General features: G+C 39.5%; 2 protein-coding genes across 15 annotated transcripts in view; one reads left to right on the top strand and one right to left on the bottom strand.

The window, feature by feature from the left end:
* The window catches only part of PRKN (parkin RBR E3 ubiquitin protein ligase), a 1,201,475-nt gene extending 1,184,881 nt beyond the window's left edge, over positions 1 to 16,594 (bottom strand). For 7 of the 14 annotated variants that reach the window (XM_070520140.1, XM_014858373.3, XM_070520396.1 and 4 more), the window contains exon 1: positions 16,428 to 16,594. In XM_070520140.1, the coding sequence (XP_070376241.1) occupies positions 16,428 to 16,434 (7 nt within the window). In that variant the 5' untranslated portion in view covers positions 16,435 to 16,594. Of the gene's footprint in view, positions 1 to 4,481; positions 4,582 to 5,165; positions 8,589 to 8,693; positions 8,869 to 16,408 lie in introns of those variants that run through there. The other 7 variants (XM_070520235.1, XM_014858374.3, XM_070520579.1 and 4 more) reach the window with 6 other exon arrangements.
* A 100-nt stretch (positions 16,595 to 16,694) lies between these two features.
* The window catches only part of PACRG (parkin coregulated), a 459,177-nt gene continuing 455,985 nt past the window's right edge, over positions 16,695 to 19,886 (top strand). The window contains exon 1 of the mRNA XM_014858375.3: positions 16,695 to 17,154. Coding sequence (XP_014713861.1) covers positions 16,999 to 17,154 — 156 coding nt within the window. The 5' untranslated portion in view covers positions 16,695 to 16,998. The remainder of the gene's footprint in view (positions 17,155 to 19,886) is intronic.

Genomic DNA, 19,886 nt, shown 5'->3' with positions numbered 1-19,886 from the left:
TCTTGATGGAGCCAGAATGTCCATCCCACCCACCCCCTCTTTTTCTTTAAACAAGTAGCTATTAATGTGCAACTAAGCTTTTATGGAAAATGAACACCAGACATCTTCATTTTCATGTGCATCTATTAAGACTCAGTGATTAATGAGGTGGGAAGGCCCCAACAGACCCTAGTCAAATGGAAAAAGTATATTCAAGAATGCAGCTGGTCTGGCCCTAGCACCATCTTAGTTTTACATGACAAAAATGGAAGCTATATCTTTGGGGGAAACCATGTTCCCCACTCCACCACCTGAAAAACAGCTTCTGGTTCAATACAACTCACAGATTTCTTTCAATGACTGGGCCTAGTTCACTGATGGTTTGGCTAAGCTAAGCTGATGGTTCCTCTGAACAGCAGCAGCCATCCAACCCCAATGACAGCTCAGGAAGACTGTGTTAAGGACCAGACAGCACAATGGTCTGAATTGAAAGATGTCACTCTTGTCTTAGGCAGTGCTCCCAAGGCCCAGGCATTTTATATTTTTACAGACCTTTAGACTACTGCCAATGGCCTAGCTGTCTGTCTGGTCTGCCATTTGAAAGACTATAGACAGGCAGATTAATAACACCCCTCTGTAGGGCCACAAACTGTGGAAATAAATCATGGCTGCCTATCAGTCTGGGTCACCGATGTAAAGCCCCTGATAAGAGCTCATTCTCTGATGAGACCAATTGGAATCAAGCTGTTGTTCAAGCCTGTGCTGACCAGATTACTGCCATCACTACCAGGATCCCTCATTATACCAGATGTGGCAGTTTATCTACCATCATGGACAGGGCACAAAGTAAGCATGTTTCTGATGCAGAGGCTACAACTGCATATGAGATTTGCAACTCCTGCCAAAAGTTGGCTTGTTTGTCTTATAATGAAGGAGGTCATGGTTGCCTTGTCCACTCCTAGCATACTGACTACATCAGACCTTTGACTCTTATTTTGAGATAACCATAATGCCTTACCACTATCAACACTTTTTTCAGGTGACAGTCCAATCACTGACTTTGGCCACTCCACTGTGGCTCTTGAAACTAAACTGCCATATTTTTAGCTTTCCATACTATCTTTAGTCTGATAATGGTGTGTCTTTTGCCATAAAGACCACTCAACGATGGCCAATAGCAAAAGTGATCAATGGACTTTTATGACCCTTACCATCCTCAAGTTGCTGGCATCATTGAGAGGTAAAATAAGACTTAAATAATTAACTCAAAAAGGTTTCTGACTCTACCTCTCTCACGTCCTCTTGGTCTACACATCTTAGTAAGCTATATAGCCATCCCCAGAAAGATTAGGGAGTTACATAGACGTATTTTGAAAATTCGAGAGTAAAATTTGTAAAAATGATCTTTTCTCACTTACACCTGGCCCTTCTAGACAAAAGGTTTTGATACAAGTGGGGGATGATTGAAGAAAAGATAAAGTTATAGCTACTGGAAAGGGACATACCAATTTCATGACTGTGAGGGAAAGCAACAAACCTGGCAACTGGGAGGGGGTCACTTCAAATCCTAGAAGGTATGAGGGAGTGTGATTAACGCTCTTTTAGTCCCCTATATCCAGTGCTTCACCCTGGCAAACAGTCATATGATCCATGTGAGTGGCAGCAGCAGTGGCTGGCAGTCTGGCTCACTGACCCACTTCTGAGCTTGTCATCCCCATCCATGGGCTACAAAACAGAAAAAGTCACGCGGACATGTCTGGTCCTGAACTATTCTGCTGTGTCTGATGCCATCAGCAGCAGCTCCAAAACATGGACCTTCCCCTCATACCTGTGCAAACTCCCAGACTGGCACAACCTTGTTTCAATCTGACTGATACAGATTCATAGGCTTGTCCTAATACCGAAGCAGCCCTATGTTGTGCCATGTACGGCAATCAGGGCTGCAGCTACTCAGAAAACTGTCTATGTGGCTTCATCAAACCAGTGTAATGGTGATCCAAATTAAGTATAGCAGCAAATTCCAAACTAGAGTGACTTATTCTCTCTAGGGGAGAGTGGGCCATGGAATGGCTCTCCATTGGCCATGAGGGTTGCTTTCTGGACCATCTATTGCCCCTTGTTATTATTGGCAATGACACCAAAGATCAGCAAGTCATTCCAAACTTCCTTGTATGAATCATAATAGATAACAGACTTGACTTAGACTGTCTTAGTTAAGACCTACTGGTCTCCACCTGGGGTTTATATACAGTAGGCTAAGTCAGAGACTCTGGGCAAGGGGGCAGATGGACGGAGTCAATATTACAAGATGGCCTCCTCCTGCTGCTTGGGATCCTATTGATCACAGCCTGAATTAAATGCTGTATGAGACAAGTTGAACAGATTTGGTCCCGGTATCTGCTGACCCAATTAATCAGAATGACCATGGAGTGGAATACTCATGTGAAAATTTATCACAAGCTAAGATAATGTGGGGAAAGCTGTTGGTTATTGGGAGAGAGAGTTTTATCTGGGCTTCTTATATTCCCCTGCATGTCTTGCTGAGTGGACAAGGAATGCATGGCCCTGACTTCCCTTTTATCTGGGCCAATTCTCATGGTTGTTTATGCATCCAATAACCCTAAAAAACGAGGAAATGTCTATCCCCAGACAAAGAGAAGGTTTGCTTACTGCTTGCTATAAAAGTGGAGGATTCTTCAAGCTTAATAAATGGTTCTCATCTGCAATGCAAACCCACTGAATGCATAGTATCCATCTGGGCCATATGACATCACCCTGTGGAATTTGGGGGCAAAAAAAACCTGGCATAAATATGATAATATTTATGCAATTTGCTGTGCCACAAGTAATGAAGTCCTTTGTCTCTGACTCATGAGTCTCATTTCTTCTGCTAGCATTCATCGTACATTAACAGGCTAACTTATTAGTTTGTAAGCAGAGTAAAAATCAATTCCTAGGCCCAACATGCTTATCTCTGGCTTGAACTACCTATGACACCTGATATAAAGCCCAGTTCAGGCAACCATCCTCATACTTAATGTTCAATGAAGTTACATAGATGTCCTAAAGTTGAAGCTACTCATCCGAAATTCTTTGATGGAAGCAAGAGGAAACCATTAACATATGAATGTAAAAACCAGGATCATTTCTCTATCTTTTAGAACCTAAATCTATGGGTTCTCCTGTGGGAACTCCATATGTAACAGGAATTCTTCACTTCAGTTCCAGTTCTCCCACAGCAAAACCCTATGAAGGGGGCTGTTACTACCACCTCCCTACATTATTGTGTGGAGAAGAAATATTAAGTGTATGAGATATTGTTATACTCTAACTTAGGGGCAAGGCTGATCTAACACATGGCCTGGATGGGAAAGGAAGTGAATAAGGAGTGCTACGAGTCATGGGCAATATATTTTTTTATTCCAAGCTTGATTTTCAAAAGTACCATCAAACAATAAGCCTACCATCATGCAGCAGAAAAATGGCTAGAAGACCATTATTTATTTCAGGGATTCAGAGATTAAAAGGATTCAGGGAATAAAAAGAGTTGAGAAATATTATTTTATTTTCCCTTGTCAAAACTCCGACAAAAGCAAATTATTTAGGGTTCAAAATTCACCTTCTGAAATTCAATAAAAACTCAAATGTCACCAAGTGCTTTGTATATGACTACAAAAGCTTTGTATATTAGCTATTACTTATTGTTAAAACCAATAAAAAAAAGAACTTGAGAAAGAGGACAAAATAACAATTTAGAAGCAGAATTATAAAAATTAACATTAAACTACTTCAGAGCTATGTCCAGACTTCTAGTTGAGTAAGCATCAAACATGACAGTAAATATTCTAGATCTACCCCTGTGTAATGTGTACGATTAAAACAAACTGTGCTAAAAATTAGGAAAATTCAAATTGCTTCAGAAAGCAATTTCATATTCGCTTGTCTCCACAATTCATTAAAAATAAAACTAAATGGTTTTTGAGAACAACCACGGACATGAATTTGATGGATGACCATTTCTCCGCCCCGCTGTGAGCCATGAGGAAAAGGTAGACATGTTTATTCATAATGTTCTGTATCCTCATGGATAAGTGACACTTTAGGCATGTCCTCTTATTTAATTACATGGAGGCAGAATAAATGCATGATGCAAAGACACTGCTGGAGTTGTGCTTGATTACTGTAAACAGATACCAGTATTTCAGAACCACTCATGATTTAAAAAAAAAGGCTAAACTTTAAATCTATCTTATAAATAACATGAAAGAACATCTTTAGAACAATTATGAAAAAAATCCAACTTCCTGTCTTTGTTTTAGAACTGGACTTTTCTATCATCCAGGGTCTTCGTCTGGCAAGATTGAGGAGGAGGAACACTCCAGAAGGAGGACTGGATGGATGACATCAGAGCAGGTCAAACACTAAAAGCATGAAAACAAATCTATTTTTCCCATTAAAAATAAAAACATAAAACCCTCAGAATAATTAAAATGAATTCCTACCCAAATTAAATTGCCTTGAAGTTTTCAGTGCAAGCTTTAGGCATTACAGACACTCCTTGACTGTGGCCTGCCAGGTTTCCTCAATCAATCATGCAGTGGCCTAAAATTAAATTGAAATGAGTGGATCAAGGAAAATCAGATTTTTTAACATTTAGTTTCAGTAATGTGATTATGAAGCTTTTAGTGATATTGTAATTACTTTGAAGCTTTGAGCATATGTTTCTACGGAGAGTATTCCATGGAGAAAAGCTGCATTAGGGAAACAAGTAAATACAGATCCCAATGAAGCAAAATACATTTGTTGTAAAGTTAAAAGAAAAGGGAGGAAAGAGCCAACGTGTCCGAGTGATCTATACTCTAAACACTCTGCACAGAGCAACCACTTTAAAATCCCAGCTCATTCCAGAATTAAAGTAAGATGATGGCCTCCCTCTAAGGGCATCATTGGAGAAGCAACAATGAAAAGAACAGTAAAGGACAAGTGAAAAAGAGAAAAAGTCATCATCCTGTGCTAGCTCCAATTTGTGCACAGAAAAATGTGACAGACTTAAAATCTCTCTCCTAAAATTAACGAATCATCTTCTCAGAATATGAAACATTTTAATATACTTAGTATATGCCAAAAATCAAACCATATAATTGCTACCCCTATTTGTTAATTCTTTTATCCATCTCAACACTTACTAGGATTATGCTGGGCTTGGGGGCCACAAAGATAAACGAGATGAGGCCCCACCCTCAAGGTCAATATCAGTAGAGACTGGATTCTTCCAAGGAGGTGTCCGGAACCTCAGAAACAGGAAGGGAGATTGGAGAAGACAAAAAGACAAGACAAAGGTCTCCTCTCCTTTGATTCATAGTCACTCATTCAACAATTATTTAGCAAGCACAAGCATAATTCTTCCATCAAGAATGAGGCAGGTAAGTAAACATACAACATTAAAATAAAATGAGATTAGGTCTTTAAACTTTAGAAGGAAAACGATTCCATCAAAATAACCTGACGTACGTAAACCTTTTGAAAGATTTGTTTATTCTGATCCTTTCAAAGCATAGCTAATGATCCTAACACCGAAAGATCCTAAGTAGGAAGCAGTGCAATAGACTCAGAGTGTTTAATTTAGCTACTGCCAATTTTCTTTTTTCTTTTAATTTGAATTCACTTCTCACTTTCAGCCACAGGCACCACTGCTCCCTACCGTCTTAGAGGAGCCCCGATTCCCCAAGTTATTTCTGACCGCTGCAGGCATTTACTTTACGTTTGCTTCCTGTGCCCGAATGGGCCTTAGAAGCCAACACAGATCATGCATTTGTTGCAGACATGCTGTTCTTTATTAAATCGAGATAGACCAGACTAGTACTGTCATACTTTCTGTGTTAACCACAAGCAAATGAGTGAGATTTAACTTGGCCCTGCTGCCAAAGCTATCTTTCTAAAAATAAATCTGACCATGCGTGTTGCTAGCATTAAGACCAAGTGGTTCCTCACTACTCACAGAGCAAAACCGGAACTCTCCAGCAAGGCATAGAAAACTGTCACGGCTACACCACGACCCTCTGCATCCTGGTCCCTCATCACTTCCTCCTGCAAGCTCCTTATGCTCTAGTCTTGTCAACTACTTCTCCTTCCCCAACACACTGGCCGCTTACAAGCCCCCAGGCCTTGCTCTGTGTGGAATGCCCTTTCTTTATTTGCTGACTCAGGAGACCACTGAGCCCTGAAGGTCCAGCTCCAATACCACCTCTGCTCTGGAGCTTCCCCTGCTTTATCCCATAATTAAACACGCTTCCATTACAGCTTCTGTTATTGCTGACCATTATTTTGCAAGTGCACACAACATCTTGACTAAATTTTGATTCCTCATTTAGCTATGCAGGCTTGATGCCTATCACAGGGGGGAGAGTCTCAATAAATGTTTGTTGAATTTAACACTTATTTTCTTACTTATTTTTTCCGTAACCTTTTTCTTTTCTTACAAATCAAATTCTGCATCTATTTTAAAAATGTATTCCATGTTTCCCTTAAGAGTTTCTCCTAACTGCACTAACAATGTATAATGCAATATTTTCCAAATCTTTCTGCTAAAACTGCCTCATGAAAACCAAATTCCACATTGACATCTTTAAAACAAAAAAGCTACACAATTTCATTCTCTTTTGTCCTTCATAACTTTACTAGAATTTATTTAAAATTTCTAACTCTAATTTTCAACCAGACCAGATTAGTTATTATTTATGAAGGGCAGGTCAATGTCAAACGACTCCACAGGAGCATGAGGTGTCTTACGTTCATAGTAACTGGCAAATAAGAAATCAAAATGTACATAAATGATCATTTGCTCCTGCTTGCCTGATCACGTGTTGTTGCATGAAGGCATATTTCCTGTCAAAAGCATAACAAAGCTTTCCCTGCTCTACAGGATACAAATGAGCAACCTGGTACAGCAAATTACCCAGCCGTAATTCACCATTTCAGTCCTGGAGTGTAGCCACATGTTCTTTTGCCACCTGGGAAAACTACCTTGAAAATCGAGTTATGTCCTTGGCCAGCCTTACCAACTAGTCCATAAAATAAATATTAGCCTCCTCACGTGGAACAGCACTGCACTGCCTTTAAATGACCTCAGAAAAGGCAAAATCAGGTGGTATCACTGTTCACTCAAAGCCGTATATCGGTTATCCTTAGTTCATAATGAGACACTTCAAAACCAGCTTTGAGATGGTGAAAGCCTTGATGGTAACTGTGGTGGGCTGAATAGGACCTCCTCCAAACGGCCAGGTCTTAGTCCCTGAAACCTGTGAATGCAAAATTCTATGGCAAAAAGGACTTTGCAGATGTGATTAAGTGAAGGATCTTGAGATGGGAGACCATCCTGGCAGCCCCTAAAGATGATCACAGGTGTTCTTATAAGAGGAAGGCAGAGGGAGGTTTGACTACAGTTAAGGAGAAGGCAATGTGATCGCAGAAACAGAGACTGGAGTGAGGCGTCCAGGAGCCAAGGAGGAGCCTGAAAGTGGAAGAGGACTCTCCACTGGAGCTTCCAGAAGAAACGAACCCTGCAGACACCCTGATTTTAGCCTCTAAACTCACTTTGGACTTGTGACCTCCAAAACTGTGAGAGAATAAATTTGTGTTGTTTTAAGCCACCAAACGACTGGTAATTTGTTACAGCAAAAGCAGGAAACTAACACAGTGACTAACTGAGCCGTGCCTCAAAAGTGTCTAATATTACTGAAAAAAGGTAGTGAAATTGTGGTGCTAATGTGTGTTTTCCAGAAAACACTCCTTTTACAACCAGGACATGAAATTACTCGATGCTACCACTAGTAGTTTGTTTGATGTAATTTTTCACAAAAGTATAATCAGTTCTACAAATATTACAATGGTGATACATTTGTCCTATCCTTAAGATTGTGTTTATAACATTTATTGCATTTCTGTATTTGCAAACTATTATATACTTAATGTTGAAGATCTGAAAAACACAGCAAACCACAATGCAAAAAAATCCCACAATCCAAAGATAACGATTTTGGGGTAAGATAATAAACTTCCTGAAATTTTTACACATATAAATGGCATCTAATGCTATCTAGTTTTCAGTTATGGTAACTAAGCTCCTACATTAATAGTTAAAAAAAATCTTTCTTAACTATTAAATAAGTCACACATATTTATTAGTCTTAGTTCATCAATGTTAATCACTCTTTTATCATGGACAAAAAAAAAACTACATCACCACCAGAAGCCAGACCTCAAATGACATCACCACCCCTTCTCTAACTTTACCAGCATAATTTGCATTCTATTGGGCATAAAATGATTAAATTGCCTGCAGAAGCCAGAAGGCATTTTTCAAACAAATTTATACACGAAGAATTGTAACAACCACGACTGGATCCAATAGAGAAGTTCCTTAGATGTTAGCCCCAAATAAAAACTATTTCAGAACTTCTCCCTTACCCCCAAAATAGAGTTATAAAATGTGCTGCAGTACCCAGTAACTGCCAGGGTATAAAGGCAAGCATATACACCTAGTGTAAAACTCCAGTATCATACACTGAGAATAGGATTATTTGGTGACTTCCTTGAAATCAAGCTGATGGAAAAAAAAAATCAATACATTTGATAGAAAGTTTGCACGTAGTGAGAAATCACAGTTGCTACAGACATACACAAAAATGGACAAGAAAGAACGAAGAGGGGCTGACCCGGTAACGTAGCAGTTAAGGTTCACATGCTCCACTTCAGCCAGCCCAGGTTCGTGGGTTCAAATCCTAGGTGCAGACCTACACACCGCTCATCAAGCCATGCTGTGGCGGCAGCCTACATACAAAAATAGAGGAAGATTGGCACAGATGTTAGCTCAGGGACAATCTTCCTCACCTAAAAAAAAAAGAAAGAAAGAAAGAAGAAAACTCTAGAGAGGCCCACAATAAAGGAAGAAATCACCCTGCCTACCACTGGCAGGGCATTTCAGCAATTCCTAAATGAACAAGAATGGGAAGGAAATACGAGAGCTCCACTATATACTATTTTCTGTTTGCATCATATAATTAGATCTAAATTGACTACATGGTAAAACACATACAATTCCTATCGGATACTATTAATTCAGGCATCTTCATGTAAAAACATCTTTAGATACTGTCACACAGAAACATCCAAACTTGGTGAATGGCTACTGATTAGGGCAGTCTACATTTGTGGTCAGCAGCTCAGATAAGCGACAGCTCACAGAATGCTGCCTCAGGTGTGCTACAGTCTGTACCTCTCACTACCGGAGGACAGCCCAGAGAGCTGGAGAGGACAAGCCAGAGTTCAAGGGTAGAGAGAAGCATGCTAGAGCAAGAATTCTTCCTCTTAAAACATTAGTTCTCCAGGCAGTAGACCTAACTGTTGCCGGATCCTCCAGCCAACCCAAAGTCTTCACTCACCAAAACTCTGGCTCAGGGAAAAAAATTTCATCAGGACCAGATTCCTTTGAAAGCAAAATACAGAAGCTGCACCTACAAATAGTTTCACTGCCAACAGCTCCCTGATGGGGGAGCCATGGTGGCTCCCCGTCTGTCTGCTGAGTCAGGCCACTCCCTTCACGGACCCCCAGAAACACTTTACAAACAACAGTCAAGCCCTGTGGAAACCTGAGCGGAAACAAGGCAAGAGCTCACCTCTTAATTATTCAGACAACAGCTGCTCCTGGAAGCAGAAGAAGGAATGTTAAAATCCCAGCTTCTGAGAAAGTCAAGGAATGTGGGGAAGAAAAAAAAAGGGAAGAGAAAAGGCAGAGCGCAGGTGGATGCTAAAACCACAGGTTGGTCTCAGAACCACAGACATTACAAACTCTCAGTCCTATTTCCCTGAGTTATTAACACAGACGGAGTTTCAGGGGTCTACTTCCTATCTTTCCACGTTCTGGAAACTGGATCTACCCTAATATAAGAAACTTAAAAAATCACTATGTAGTTACAAATGACTTCATCTCAGGTCATCCTTATTTATGCACTGAAAATCCAAAAACATTTACTAATAGCAATAACTGGTGTGTCTATCAATTATATAAATAAATAACGAAAATGTCCCAATTGGAATACCAATATTAGTTTCCTAATCACTATTTTTTTCCTAATTTGATGAGGGTGGGGGTGGGGATTTGACGGAGAGGTAAGGTTGCTATATATTGTACACAGAGATTTTTCTCTTCCAACGTTAAGGACTCTAATGTTACTTTTTATGGAGGACCATATTCAAGTCTTACAGTAAAAGTGAATTGGAGAAATCATCAAGAACACATCAATACTCGTAAAATGACAAACATTTGTCCAAGGATGGTACATAGCCAGGCATATAAGTTACCCAGATATTACAAAGGAAGCAACTGTACTCTGCACCATTCCAGGTCATTCAGCAGCTCTAGCTATGACAACACTGTTCTCTCCATTTAGAAAACAAAGTATAAATAGAAACCTAAGCATCATGTGCCAGTAGCAGAGGAGACACAAATTATTTTTGAAACACAAATAAATGTAAAACTTTAGTAACATGAAAAAAAAGTGTGCCTGTCCATGAGAGACAGTAATACATTCTATAAAAATAAGAACAAATTAAAAAAAATATGGCCCTTGATCAGAGATGAGTTAATGACATCTGAGACCAATGTCACCATTCCCACTCCACGACCGTCCTACCGCTCTCAGTGGAAGATCACCTCCCACTTGAGAGAAAAAAGAAGCCATTAATGGGTACCTGGACTTCTTAGCAGTATTGTATTACACTATAGCTCTCCATTACAGCCAGAGACGTCTTTCTAAAACATAATGGGTTCATAAGGCTCTTCTACAAACAATGGTTCAATTCCTCCTCGCCACCAAATTAGAAGCCACTCTCCTGGACATTGCTCCCATATGGCGCCCTTCTAGTCTGGGGCCAGCCTACTCCTCTGGCCTTGGCCTCACTACATGCCCTTCGTTCCATTCTTCCCTCTCCTCTCCATGCCTCAGCTCATGTCTCTCCCTCCATCTAGAATGTTGCCTTCATCTACGTAATTCCCACGTGTCCTTCAGGGCAACTCAGATGGCTCCTCTGGAAACAGAGGAGCTCAGGCTCTCTTCGCTGCCCTCTCCAGGGCTTCCCTGTATAAATACATCATGGTGCTTACCATTGAGGATTGCAATCTTTATTCTTCTGTACACCTTCTACCCTATGAGCAAGGATCTGACAAATCGTAGTTGCTAAAATCTGGGTTGATTTTAAAGGAGGAGCTAACTGCTTCAGATTGAGAAGTGTAAGAGGTGACACACAGGTCTCTTCATATAATGAAGAAAACTTCATATAATGTTGGTGTCATTTGAAATGGATCTTGAAGGATGAATAGAAGTGTCCATGTGTACTACAGAGAGGAAGGGCATTTAAATCTAAGAGAATAACATTCAAAAGAAAGGAGACATGAACAATCATTTGTGTGTGTTTTCCTATCTACACTTGTCTTTCTAACTGCTCTGCTTCTGTTGGGGAGAGGGTGGAATCCTTACCCCAAACATACGTCTTATCAGTCCAACTAGATCACAGACTCATCTGGGAGAAACACCCTCTTATATTTCTCTGTGTCCCTTCCCACAGGCGATATATACACACACCACCCACCTGGATGAGCCCTCCCACCACCCAGTACCACCTGATCCAGTACCTTAGGAAGAATTGACCCTGAAATCATTAGTATGAATTGAAATACTTATTGATCTAAGGAAGAAAGTTTTCTATTTAGTGAAAACAGATGTTTGAACTAGCCTGGTGGAAGTCCCCCATAATTAGGACACTTAGGACTGGGGGAAATAGTCATCTTACTGCAATTCCTTTTAACCAAGATCCTCTCCTACAGGGTGAAATAAACAAGCCAGGAAGGTGAGCTGCAACATAAATCAGCGGGTGTCACATAAATCTCTTTCTTTAATACTACAAAACTTAAGAGAGAAACCATTCAGATTACCACAAAGAAACATTTAAAATGAGCTCATTAAATGCAAATTAAAACAGAAACACTGAATAAGCACTGGGCCACAATTAAAGCCTGAAGAAACAGCAGGTAGGAAACAATTTCCATTGATCAAAGAACTAAGAGCTACCCGAATAAAGTATTCTACACTGTAACTGCTTTCATGAATATGAAGCATTTCCAAGTAAAGAGAACTTTTTTTTTTTGCATTTTTCAAAGAAGCTTTGGAGGTAGAAATGGATTTGCATATCTTAATACAAAGTACTTTCATTGTATCATTTTCAAGCAACGAAGCTATGAGGTTTCAAAAAAATGCAGACTTCAAAAAAAATCCTTAGAAAGAGTTCCAAAATTGAAAAGGGCGTAAGGTCATCATTTTAGAGCCTTTGGCCCCAAAGAAGAACTGTACATAATTACATGAAATCTTCTACACCAAAATTTAGTAGAATTTCTTTGCAACACAATTGTATCTCATCATCAACAGAAGCTTTTCGAGCCTACCCCGGGTACTTAGACAAGGGGTTACTTTTCATCTAAAATTATTGAAATGGCAGGGCAAGTAGCAGTACACAGTATATTCAACTAGAAATATAAACTCTAAGACTGTAAAATTCACCACATACAAGCTTTAAAACAAATATGTAGATTTGTGGGCAAATAATAAAGTCAGACTGTACTTTCCTGATGGCAGGGGATTTTTTCCTGTTTTATTCACTGGTGTGTCCCTGGCACCTGGAGCAGTAGCAGGCACACAGTAGGTGCTCAATTTATTGGATCTGCTTTTTGAAAATAAAGCACCATAAAATGAAAAGTGGGAGGGTTTTTTCTTTGTGAATTCATTTTAAAAACTAAAATATATTGTTTTTTTATCTATCAGAAAGGCAAAAGTAAAAATATTTTTTGGTACACAGTGGGGAAATGGGCACTCTTATAAACACTCTCAGGGAGGGCAGGGCCACCAAGGATAGTTGTACAACTTGTACACTGCCCAAAGGCACTAAACCTAGGGTGAGGCGGAGGAGGGGAGGGGAAACCCAGGAAGTGTTCTGCTGGGGAAAGCTGAGTCAGTCCTGGGGAGGACATCTTTTTGTAATTTTTCAGTCCCAGGGGCAGGGCAGCTCTTTGCTACTTTGTTATGGTAGACATGACTACATAATAGGGTAATTTATTTTAGAACAATTTGTAAATACCTAGCAATGACAAAAATCTACAAACCCTTCCACTAATATATCCACCCAGGGGCCGTCTCCAAGGCCTAGTGGTTAAGTTTGGCATGCTTTGTTTCGGCGGCCTGGGTTTGGTTCCCTGGCATGGACCTACACCACTCAGCAGCAGCCATGCTGTGGCAACAACCCACATACAAGTAGAGGAAGATTGGCACAGGTGTTAGCTCAAGGTGACTCTTCCTCAGCAAAAAAAAAACAAAATAAAATAAAACATCCACCCAGAAATAGTAATAAGATGTTTACTTTACATATATGCTTACACATGTATATAAAATGATATGGACACAAACATTCCTGATGATAGCAATTGTCTGTAAACATACTGAATGCTAATTTATTGGAGAGTGCTTGCATAATTTGTGTACATCCATAAAATAAAAGACTAGGAACTACTGTGTGGTGGATCTGTACACACAGATATGTAAGTTTTATAAGAGATGTTCAGTTAAACAAGGTACAAGAGAGATTATGTTCTGAGAATTTTTTTTTTAAATCAATCAAAAATCTTTTTAAAGAATAAGACATTGAATTTGAATTTCAATACTGGCAACACTGCTAAATGTATATATCCATGCACTTTAATATCTGATACTACTCAAATACCTAACCCAGTTCTGTAGGATGTTTAGAATATACCATAAAGATCGCTACTAAAATTCAATTTTAAACACAAAGAATTGCTAATTTTAAAAAAGGGAGAAATAAATTTTAACAGAGGTGCCCCAAATTACATTTTTCTAAGCTGAATTTTCTGAAGCTTTTCTACTCTGCTTTATGTTATTGTGGAGTCCTTGTCCATACGTCTCACAAAGTCATAGTTTTTCACCGACTTCAATTAGATTATGTTTCTGTAGCTGTCTGGGTCAGGACATTTAACATATCAATCATAATCCAAGTGGGAAATGTAAGTGCTTTTGAAACAGTCTTCGTGCCAAGAAGGAATCCTGGGTTTTAAGAAAGTAAAAGGAAGGTAATTTTATTGGGAGTGAGATACAGTCAATTCCCTTTGGTCCTATTCTACCAAGAAACCCATTTTTTGTTTTTCCTCAAAAGTGATCGAAGATTCAAATAAAGTGGAAGAGTTTACCATTTGCATTAAAGAGGGGATAGCATTTAAAAAGAGCACAGGTTCTGAGAGGCACAGATGTCTTTAACAGAAAAAACCTGTCCCCAGATATATATTTATATTATATTACATAACTGGGGAGAGATTATAATGCCTTTCCTGGCTCCAAAGCTCAGTCACAGAAACAGGAAACTCACCACTCTAAGACACCCCTTCAATTGCTTCCACTTTCACTAACCTTTAGCACTGTTCAACACAAGTCCAAAATCGGCAATTAATATTTTTATTAAAATATGCCCACCAACAGAATCAGGCAATACAACCAGTTGTATAAAATAATGTATTGCACATTGTCCACATGGTTTTTATATGTAAGGTACTTTTCTTGGGAGGGGGCATGGATTTAATTATTTATGTTGTAATACACATTTATTTGCACTATGTAAAATGATAGCTGGAGTAGGAGAAAGGAAGCCTTTTAAGATCTATCTTATATGCTCCATGTCATTACCAGATATTATCTAATCGTCAGATCCAAAGATCATACTCTTCCTTCTTATGTCCCTAAATCCGAAATAAAAACTAAACTTCTTAAACATATTTCATCCTAATAAGTTATTTATTTAATCATTTATTACATAATTAGAATTATGGTGATTTTTAGATCTTAAGTTCCTGTCTTCTTTACACAGCTTTACCATAAATTTGTTCCTTTTAAAATGATTCACGCACTACATTAACTTGAATTAAAATAAGATTTGTGCAGTTGTCTTTAAAACAAGGTATAGACCATTTTTTCCTATAAAATACTGATAGCATGGATTTTGAAAAAGTTCTTCTACTTGGTTTTCTGGTTCAGTTCAGATTTGTGTTTACAAGTGGATCTTGCATAACTGTTACATAAAAAGGATCAAAAGATTCATAAATATTTATAATTTTTATTAACCCGACCAATTTCAAAAGTCATTCACCAAAAGTTATACCATGCTAGAAAGGTAAGAAAAGTTGGACATCTTTAGATTTTATCATTGCTGCAAAGACAGTGTCAGGTAACTGGCACCAATTCTCCCAGTGATAGGTAGAATGTTTTACATTTTAACATTAATTTCATAAACAAAAGACTTAAGAAGTGTTTATCAGTGCATACAAATTTAACATATTTTTTAAATCTACCTCTCATCTTTCTGGACAAATCACATCTGATTTCAGATGTACTTGTTGTAACCAAGTGTTTTGTAAGTGGCGCCCATTGCGAATAATCCTAAAATAAACTCACCAAATCTTCAACGCATAATCTAAAGCAAGTCTCTGTCATAATAAACTCTAATTTTCAGAGATAATCCCTAAAATAATTTTTTGTTTAACAACTGGGAAGAGAGGAACTTTGCTAATCTTACACATCACAGTGTTTATAAACAATTCTAATAGTCACTCCCAAAGCTGTCTTCACAAAAATGCACCTAAAGTCATTTTGTGTGTGAAAAAAAAAATATTTTTGAGTAATGAATTAATTCACTATGCAAAAGTTTAACCCTTGCTATTATTCACTCTAGATTTTTCTTTCATCTCAGACCTTCCACGAGAGACTTTAAAAGGAAAAATCCCAGGGAGCAAGAAGTTTAAATCCATCTGCAGGAATTTCTTTCGAGCTCAACCATCCTCAGCAGGTACCTTCCATTAGAGTTAAGGCTTTGCTAGGGTTTCCCTTAAGGAGTCCTACAGACAGTGGGTCCCAATCTGTCCTAAACTGGAAAGGCAGCTATCAAGGCTCCCCGAAGGATGGAAATCGGGGCGGACAGGAGGGGCCTTCCCACGGACCCCCACAGGTCTGAGCCAACAGTGCACTCGCGGTAGGATCGCGGGACCCCGGCTCTACCCTGGTGGGGCGCACCCCAGGATCCCTCGCCAAGTTGTCTTCAGTGGGAAGCCTGTCCCACCAGGGGCGGGGGGGGGGAGGGGGGGGACTTAGAACACAGATTCTCCTGGACCACGGGACGCCGGCGGCGCAGGCTGAGGACGGCGCGGACACTGCCGCCCTGTCTGTCACTGACAGTTGGCACTGGCAGGCACCCTGGGGTCCCCGTCGGCCGAGGCCCGGCGTGGCGCCACAGCTGGGCGCGGGGCGGCGCAGAGAGGCTGTACCTTGCAGGCACCCACGTACCGATCATGCTCACTGGGCAGGTGGAGGCTGCCGGACAGGCAGGGGACTACGAGGGCACCGACGCCCACCCACGCCTTTCACCAGCGGCGCTCCGGGACTAAATCCTCCAGGACTTCCCTCCCCGTGCCCCGCCGTCAGAATGCGCACGCGCAGACGGCGCACAGCCCGGGGCCTTCTGGGAGTCGTAGTTTTAATGCGTAGTTTCTCCACACCCCGCCCGCTTCCCGCCGCCTGCTGCCCTTCCGGCTTAAGGCCCAGGAAACTTACGTCACGGGGGGGTGGGACCACTCGGCCGCCGTGTTGACGCGTCTCTTAGCAACGGGGAGGCTTACCTTTGGAAGCTTGTTGCAGCTCTAGCCACGGTCCAGCCCTCTTCCCGCCCCTCCCCTCCCCTCAACTCCCTTCACCTAGGAGCTGACAAACATCTGGATCAACCTGGGCACTACGAGGGGATTGAAGTTCTACCATTAACGCGCCTGTTTACATTTTTTCCCGACCTCCTTCTCACATCCGTAAAACCCACTGATTCTTTTACTACACGTTTTATGAGAACAAGACATTTTCTAGGAAGATGGTGGCAGAAAAAGAGACCCTGAGCTTAAACAAATGCCTAGACAAGATGCCGAAGAGGACCAAGCTGCTGGCACAACAGCCGCTCCCGGTGCACCAGCCTCACTCCCTGGTTTCTGAGGGCTTCACAGTCAAAGCCATGATGAAAAACTCAGTCGTAAGTGATCTTCCTAAACTGAATGCACTCGCTCCGAATCAGAGTGTAGAGGTTGGCTGGCCCTAGGATGGATTATGAGACCATGACCTGGGTGGTCTTTGCCAAAAATGGCAATTACTCAGCCAGTAGCAGACGGTGCCCAACAGAGTGTGGAGGTCCAGGCTAGGTTGTTAGAAAGGATCTTGGGCAGGTAATGTACTATGCCTGTTTATAAGCACCTTCCTAATAACTCATGGTTTCTAGACCACCCCAAATTACTCTTAAGCTATTTACACAAAGAGGAAAGATCCCCTTTAGAAAGATTCCTAAACTAGCCCATTCAGCAAAGGGCCTTTTAGAAAGTGAGTTCATAAAGTGGGTTCATAGAAATCATAAACTCTCTTGCAGAATTTTACGTGTGCTGATGTACAGCTGGAAACATAAACTCATTAAATAATCTACAATAAGAAATCTCATCAATTCAACCTAGGAAATTTTAGTATATCCTAGCATTTACTCTAAGGACACTTTTTCACAAAATGAAAACAGCATGCTAGTGTACTGAACAACACCTGAATATGAAGTCTATTTCCAGATAGACCTTTTAAATGATTAATTTTAAACAACCTAAGCTTCAGTTCAAATATCTCTGTCTACTAATACAATTCGTATTTCATTTCTATTTTTTTGTGGTAGTAAAAAGAAAATATTCTCAGTATTATTAGGGGAAAAAAGGTTTAAATTGTACACAAATATTTTAGCTACATGCATGACAGGTTTAGGAAAAAAGTCAAACCAGCTTTAAATTTGGTAGGCTAAACCAGGTTTTACCACTGAGTAAGCACCTGTCTGGGAATCAATATTAAATAATAAATGCAGCTTTAAAATTTGTATAATTTACACTCTGGGAGGATCTGACTTATTGTATAGGAACTCATTATGTTAAATGAATAGTGTTGCTTTCCAGTGTCACATTATTTGTTTTACATAAATGTTGCAAACCTAATACCTTCTTTCTAAACCACATCCTTAAAACACATGAATGAAACAGATTGCTTCTAGACCACTAGGCCAGATTCCCGTGTTGCTACACAAAATGATATTCTGGTTGTTGGAATGTGTCAGGTAATTTAAAGTAGCTAAAATTTTTGGAAGTAGACTAAAACTTCTGCTTGTTATAACTGCAGTCTTTGTGCATGTATTTCCTGTGAATAGATGGTCATGGGACCCAAGATAACTCATGTACCAGCAATACAGTATACCATAACCTTAAAGCTAATTGTTTGCTTTTCTTCTAAACAATCTTTGTGATTATAATTTTAGTGATTTTTTCAAACACTTGTAAAAAATTGGTCAGATTCTTTACCTTTTTTCTATACCTATGTTCATAATAATATTTATTTTTCCAAAACATAGCCTTATACCTAAAATCATAATTCTGGTAAATCAAATATTTCAGTATTACCAAATGTAACAAATATGCTTAGAGGACTCAAAAAAACCATTGATTATGAAGCAGCTTTCTTATAAACAACTTATTTGAGATAAATTATCTTCTTATTTCCATATTTTTAAGGAAAATCTCTTAGTGTAATACCTATGTCTCCATGGGATCCTCAAAACAGCATGAGTCATTCTTTCACTTCATTTAGCGGAAATCATAATTGTTAGATGCAAACATTATTCATCCATTCGTTCATGCATTCAATCAACAACAGCTATTTTTCTTTTGGTGAAACTAAGAATTTGCTAAGCACAGTTTTGGGGTTTGGGGATCAGCAAAATAAAGTCCCTGCCCTTAATACTCCAATGAAAACCAACAACAACAACACTAGAGTCTTGACAAAAGAAAGATAAACAATACTGTGTATGCAAAGTAACTTCAGTTGTACAGGAAATAAGACCTTTCATTTTCATATCCAGTATTTGCATTTCACTGTTTCTGTCTTCAATGGTATAAACCTTTCGGTGTTATAAAGTCAAAATACCCCTCTTTCTTAAGGTTGATTTCCGTTCAGAAAATAATATGCCAATCTCCAACTCATCTTAATTGCAACCCCTTGTTCCAGAAGCCAACCCCTAAGCCATTTTTCTAGTACTTGGATTTGCCTTCAGTTCCTTCTTTCCAAAACTTGCTAATTAAATGTCACCATTCCAGTGCCCCTCCACAAAAGACATATAGGACTATACCCTAAGGAGTTGTATGGAGACTCCCAATGTTTCTTTGAGAGTGCTGTTGTCATATAAGTGTACAAACTTGATCATAAAAAGATTTGATCAGATGGGCTATGCAAGCAGAAATCTTTATTTAAACAGTCATAATCTACATATGGGAATGGAAAATTAATTACAAAATAATGATACATGTAAATGGCTAGTTTTTTTAAATCTCAACATCAAATGTTGTTCTTAAATAGTAAGTAGTTCCTTTACTTCCTGGAAATTGTTGTTGCGTTCCGTAATGGAAACAAGCGTTGACACAAATTCTGAAATCAGAGAATAGTATTCAAATTTATATCGTTATAATGTTTGACTAAAAAGAGTGATAGGAGATACAGAGTTTGAAGAGTTCATAGTTCCTTTTCCCTTTTTTGCAGTATGTTTGTAGTATGATAGAGCCCATAACCAGAAACCCGTAGCCCAGTGCTGTATTGGCTTCATCTCAACAGACAGTAGATGCTTTCTGTGCTAATCTACCTTATCATAAAGCAAGTTTGAACATGGACCCAAGGTTATGATGATAGAAAAGTTGA

This window comes from Equus asinus, chromosome 1 (assembly GCF_041296235.1).
Source record: "Equus asinus isolate D_3611 breed Donkey chromosome 1, EquAss-T2T_v2, whole genome shotgun sequence".
In the NCBI taxonomy this organism is placed as follows: domain Eukaryota; kingdom Metazoa; phylum Chordata; class Mammalia; order Perissodactyla; family Equidae; genus Equus; species Equus asinus.
The sequence above is the reverse complement of the archived record's forward strand: the minus strand, read 5'-3'. Positions and strand labels throughout refer to the sequence as shown.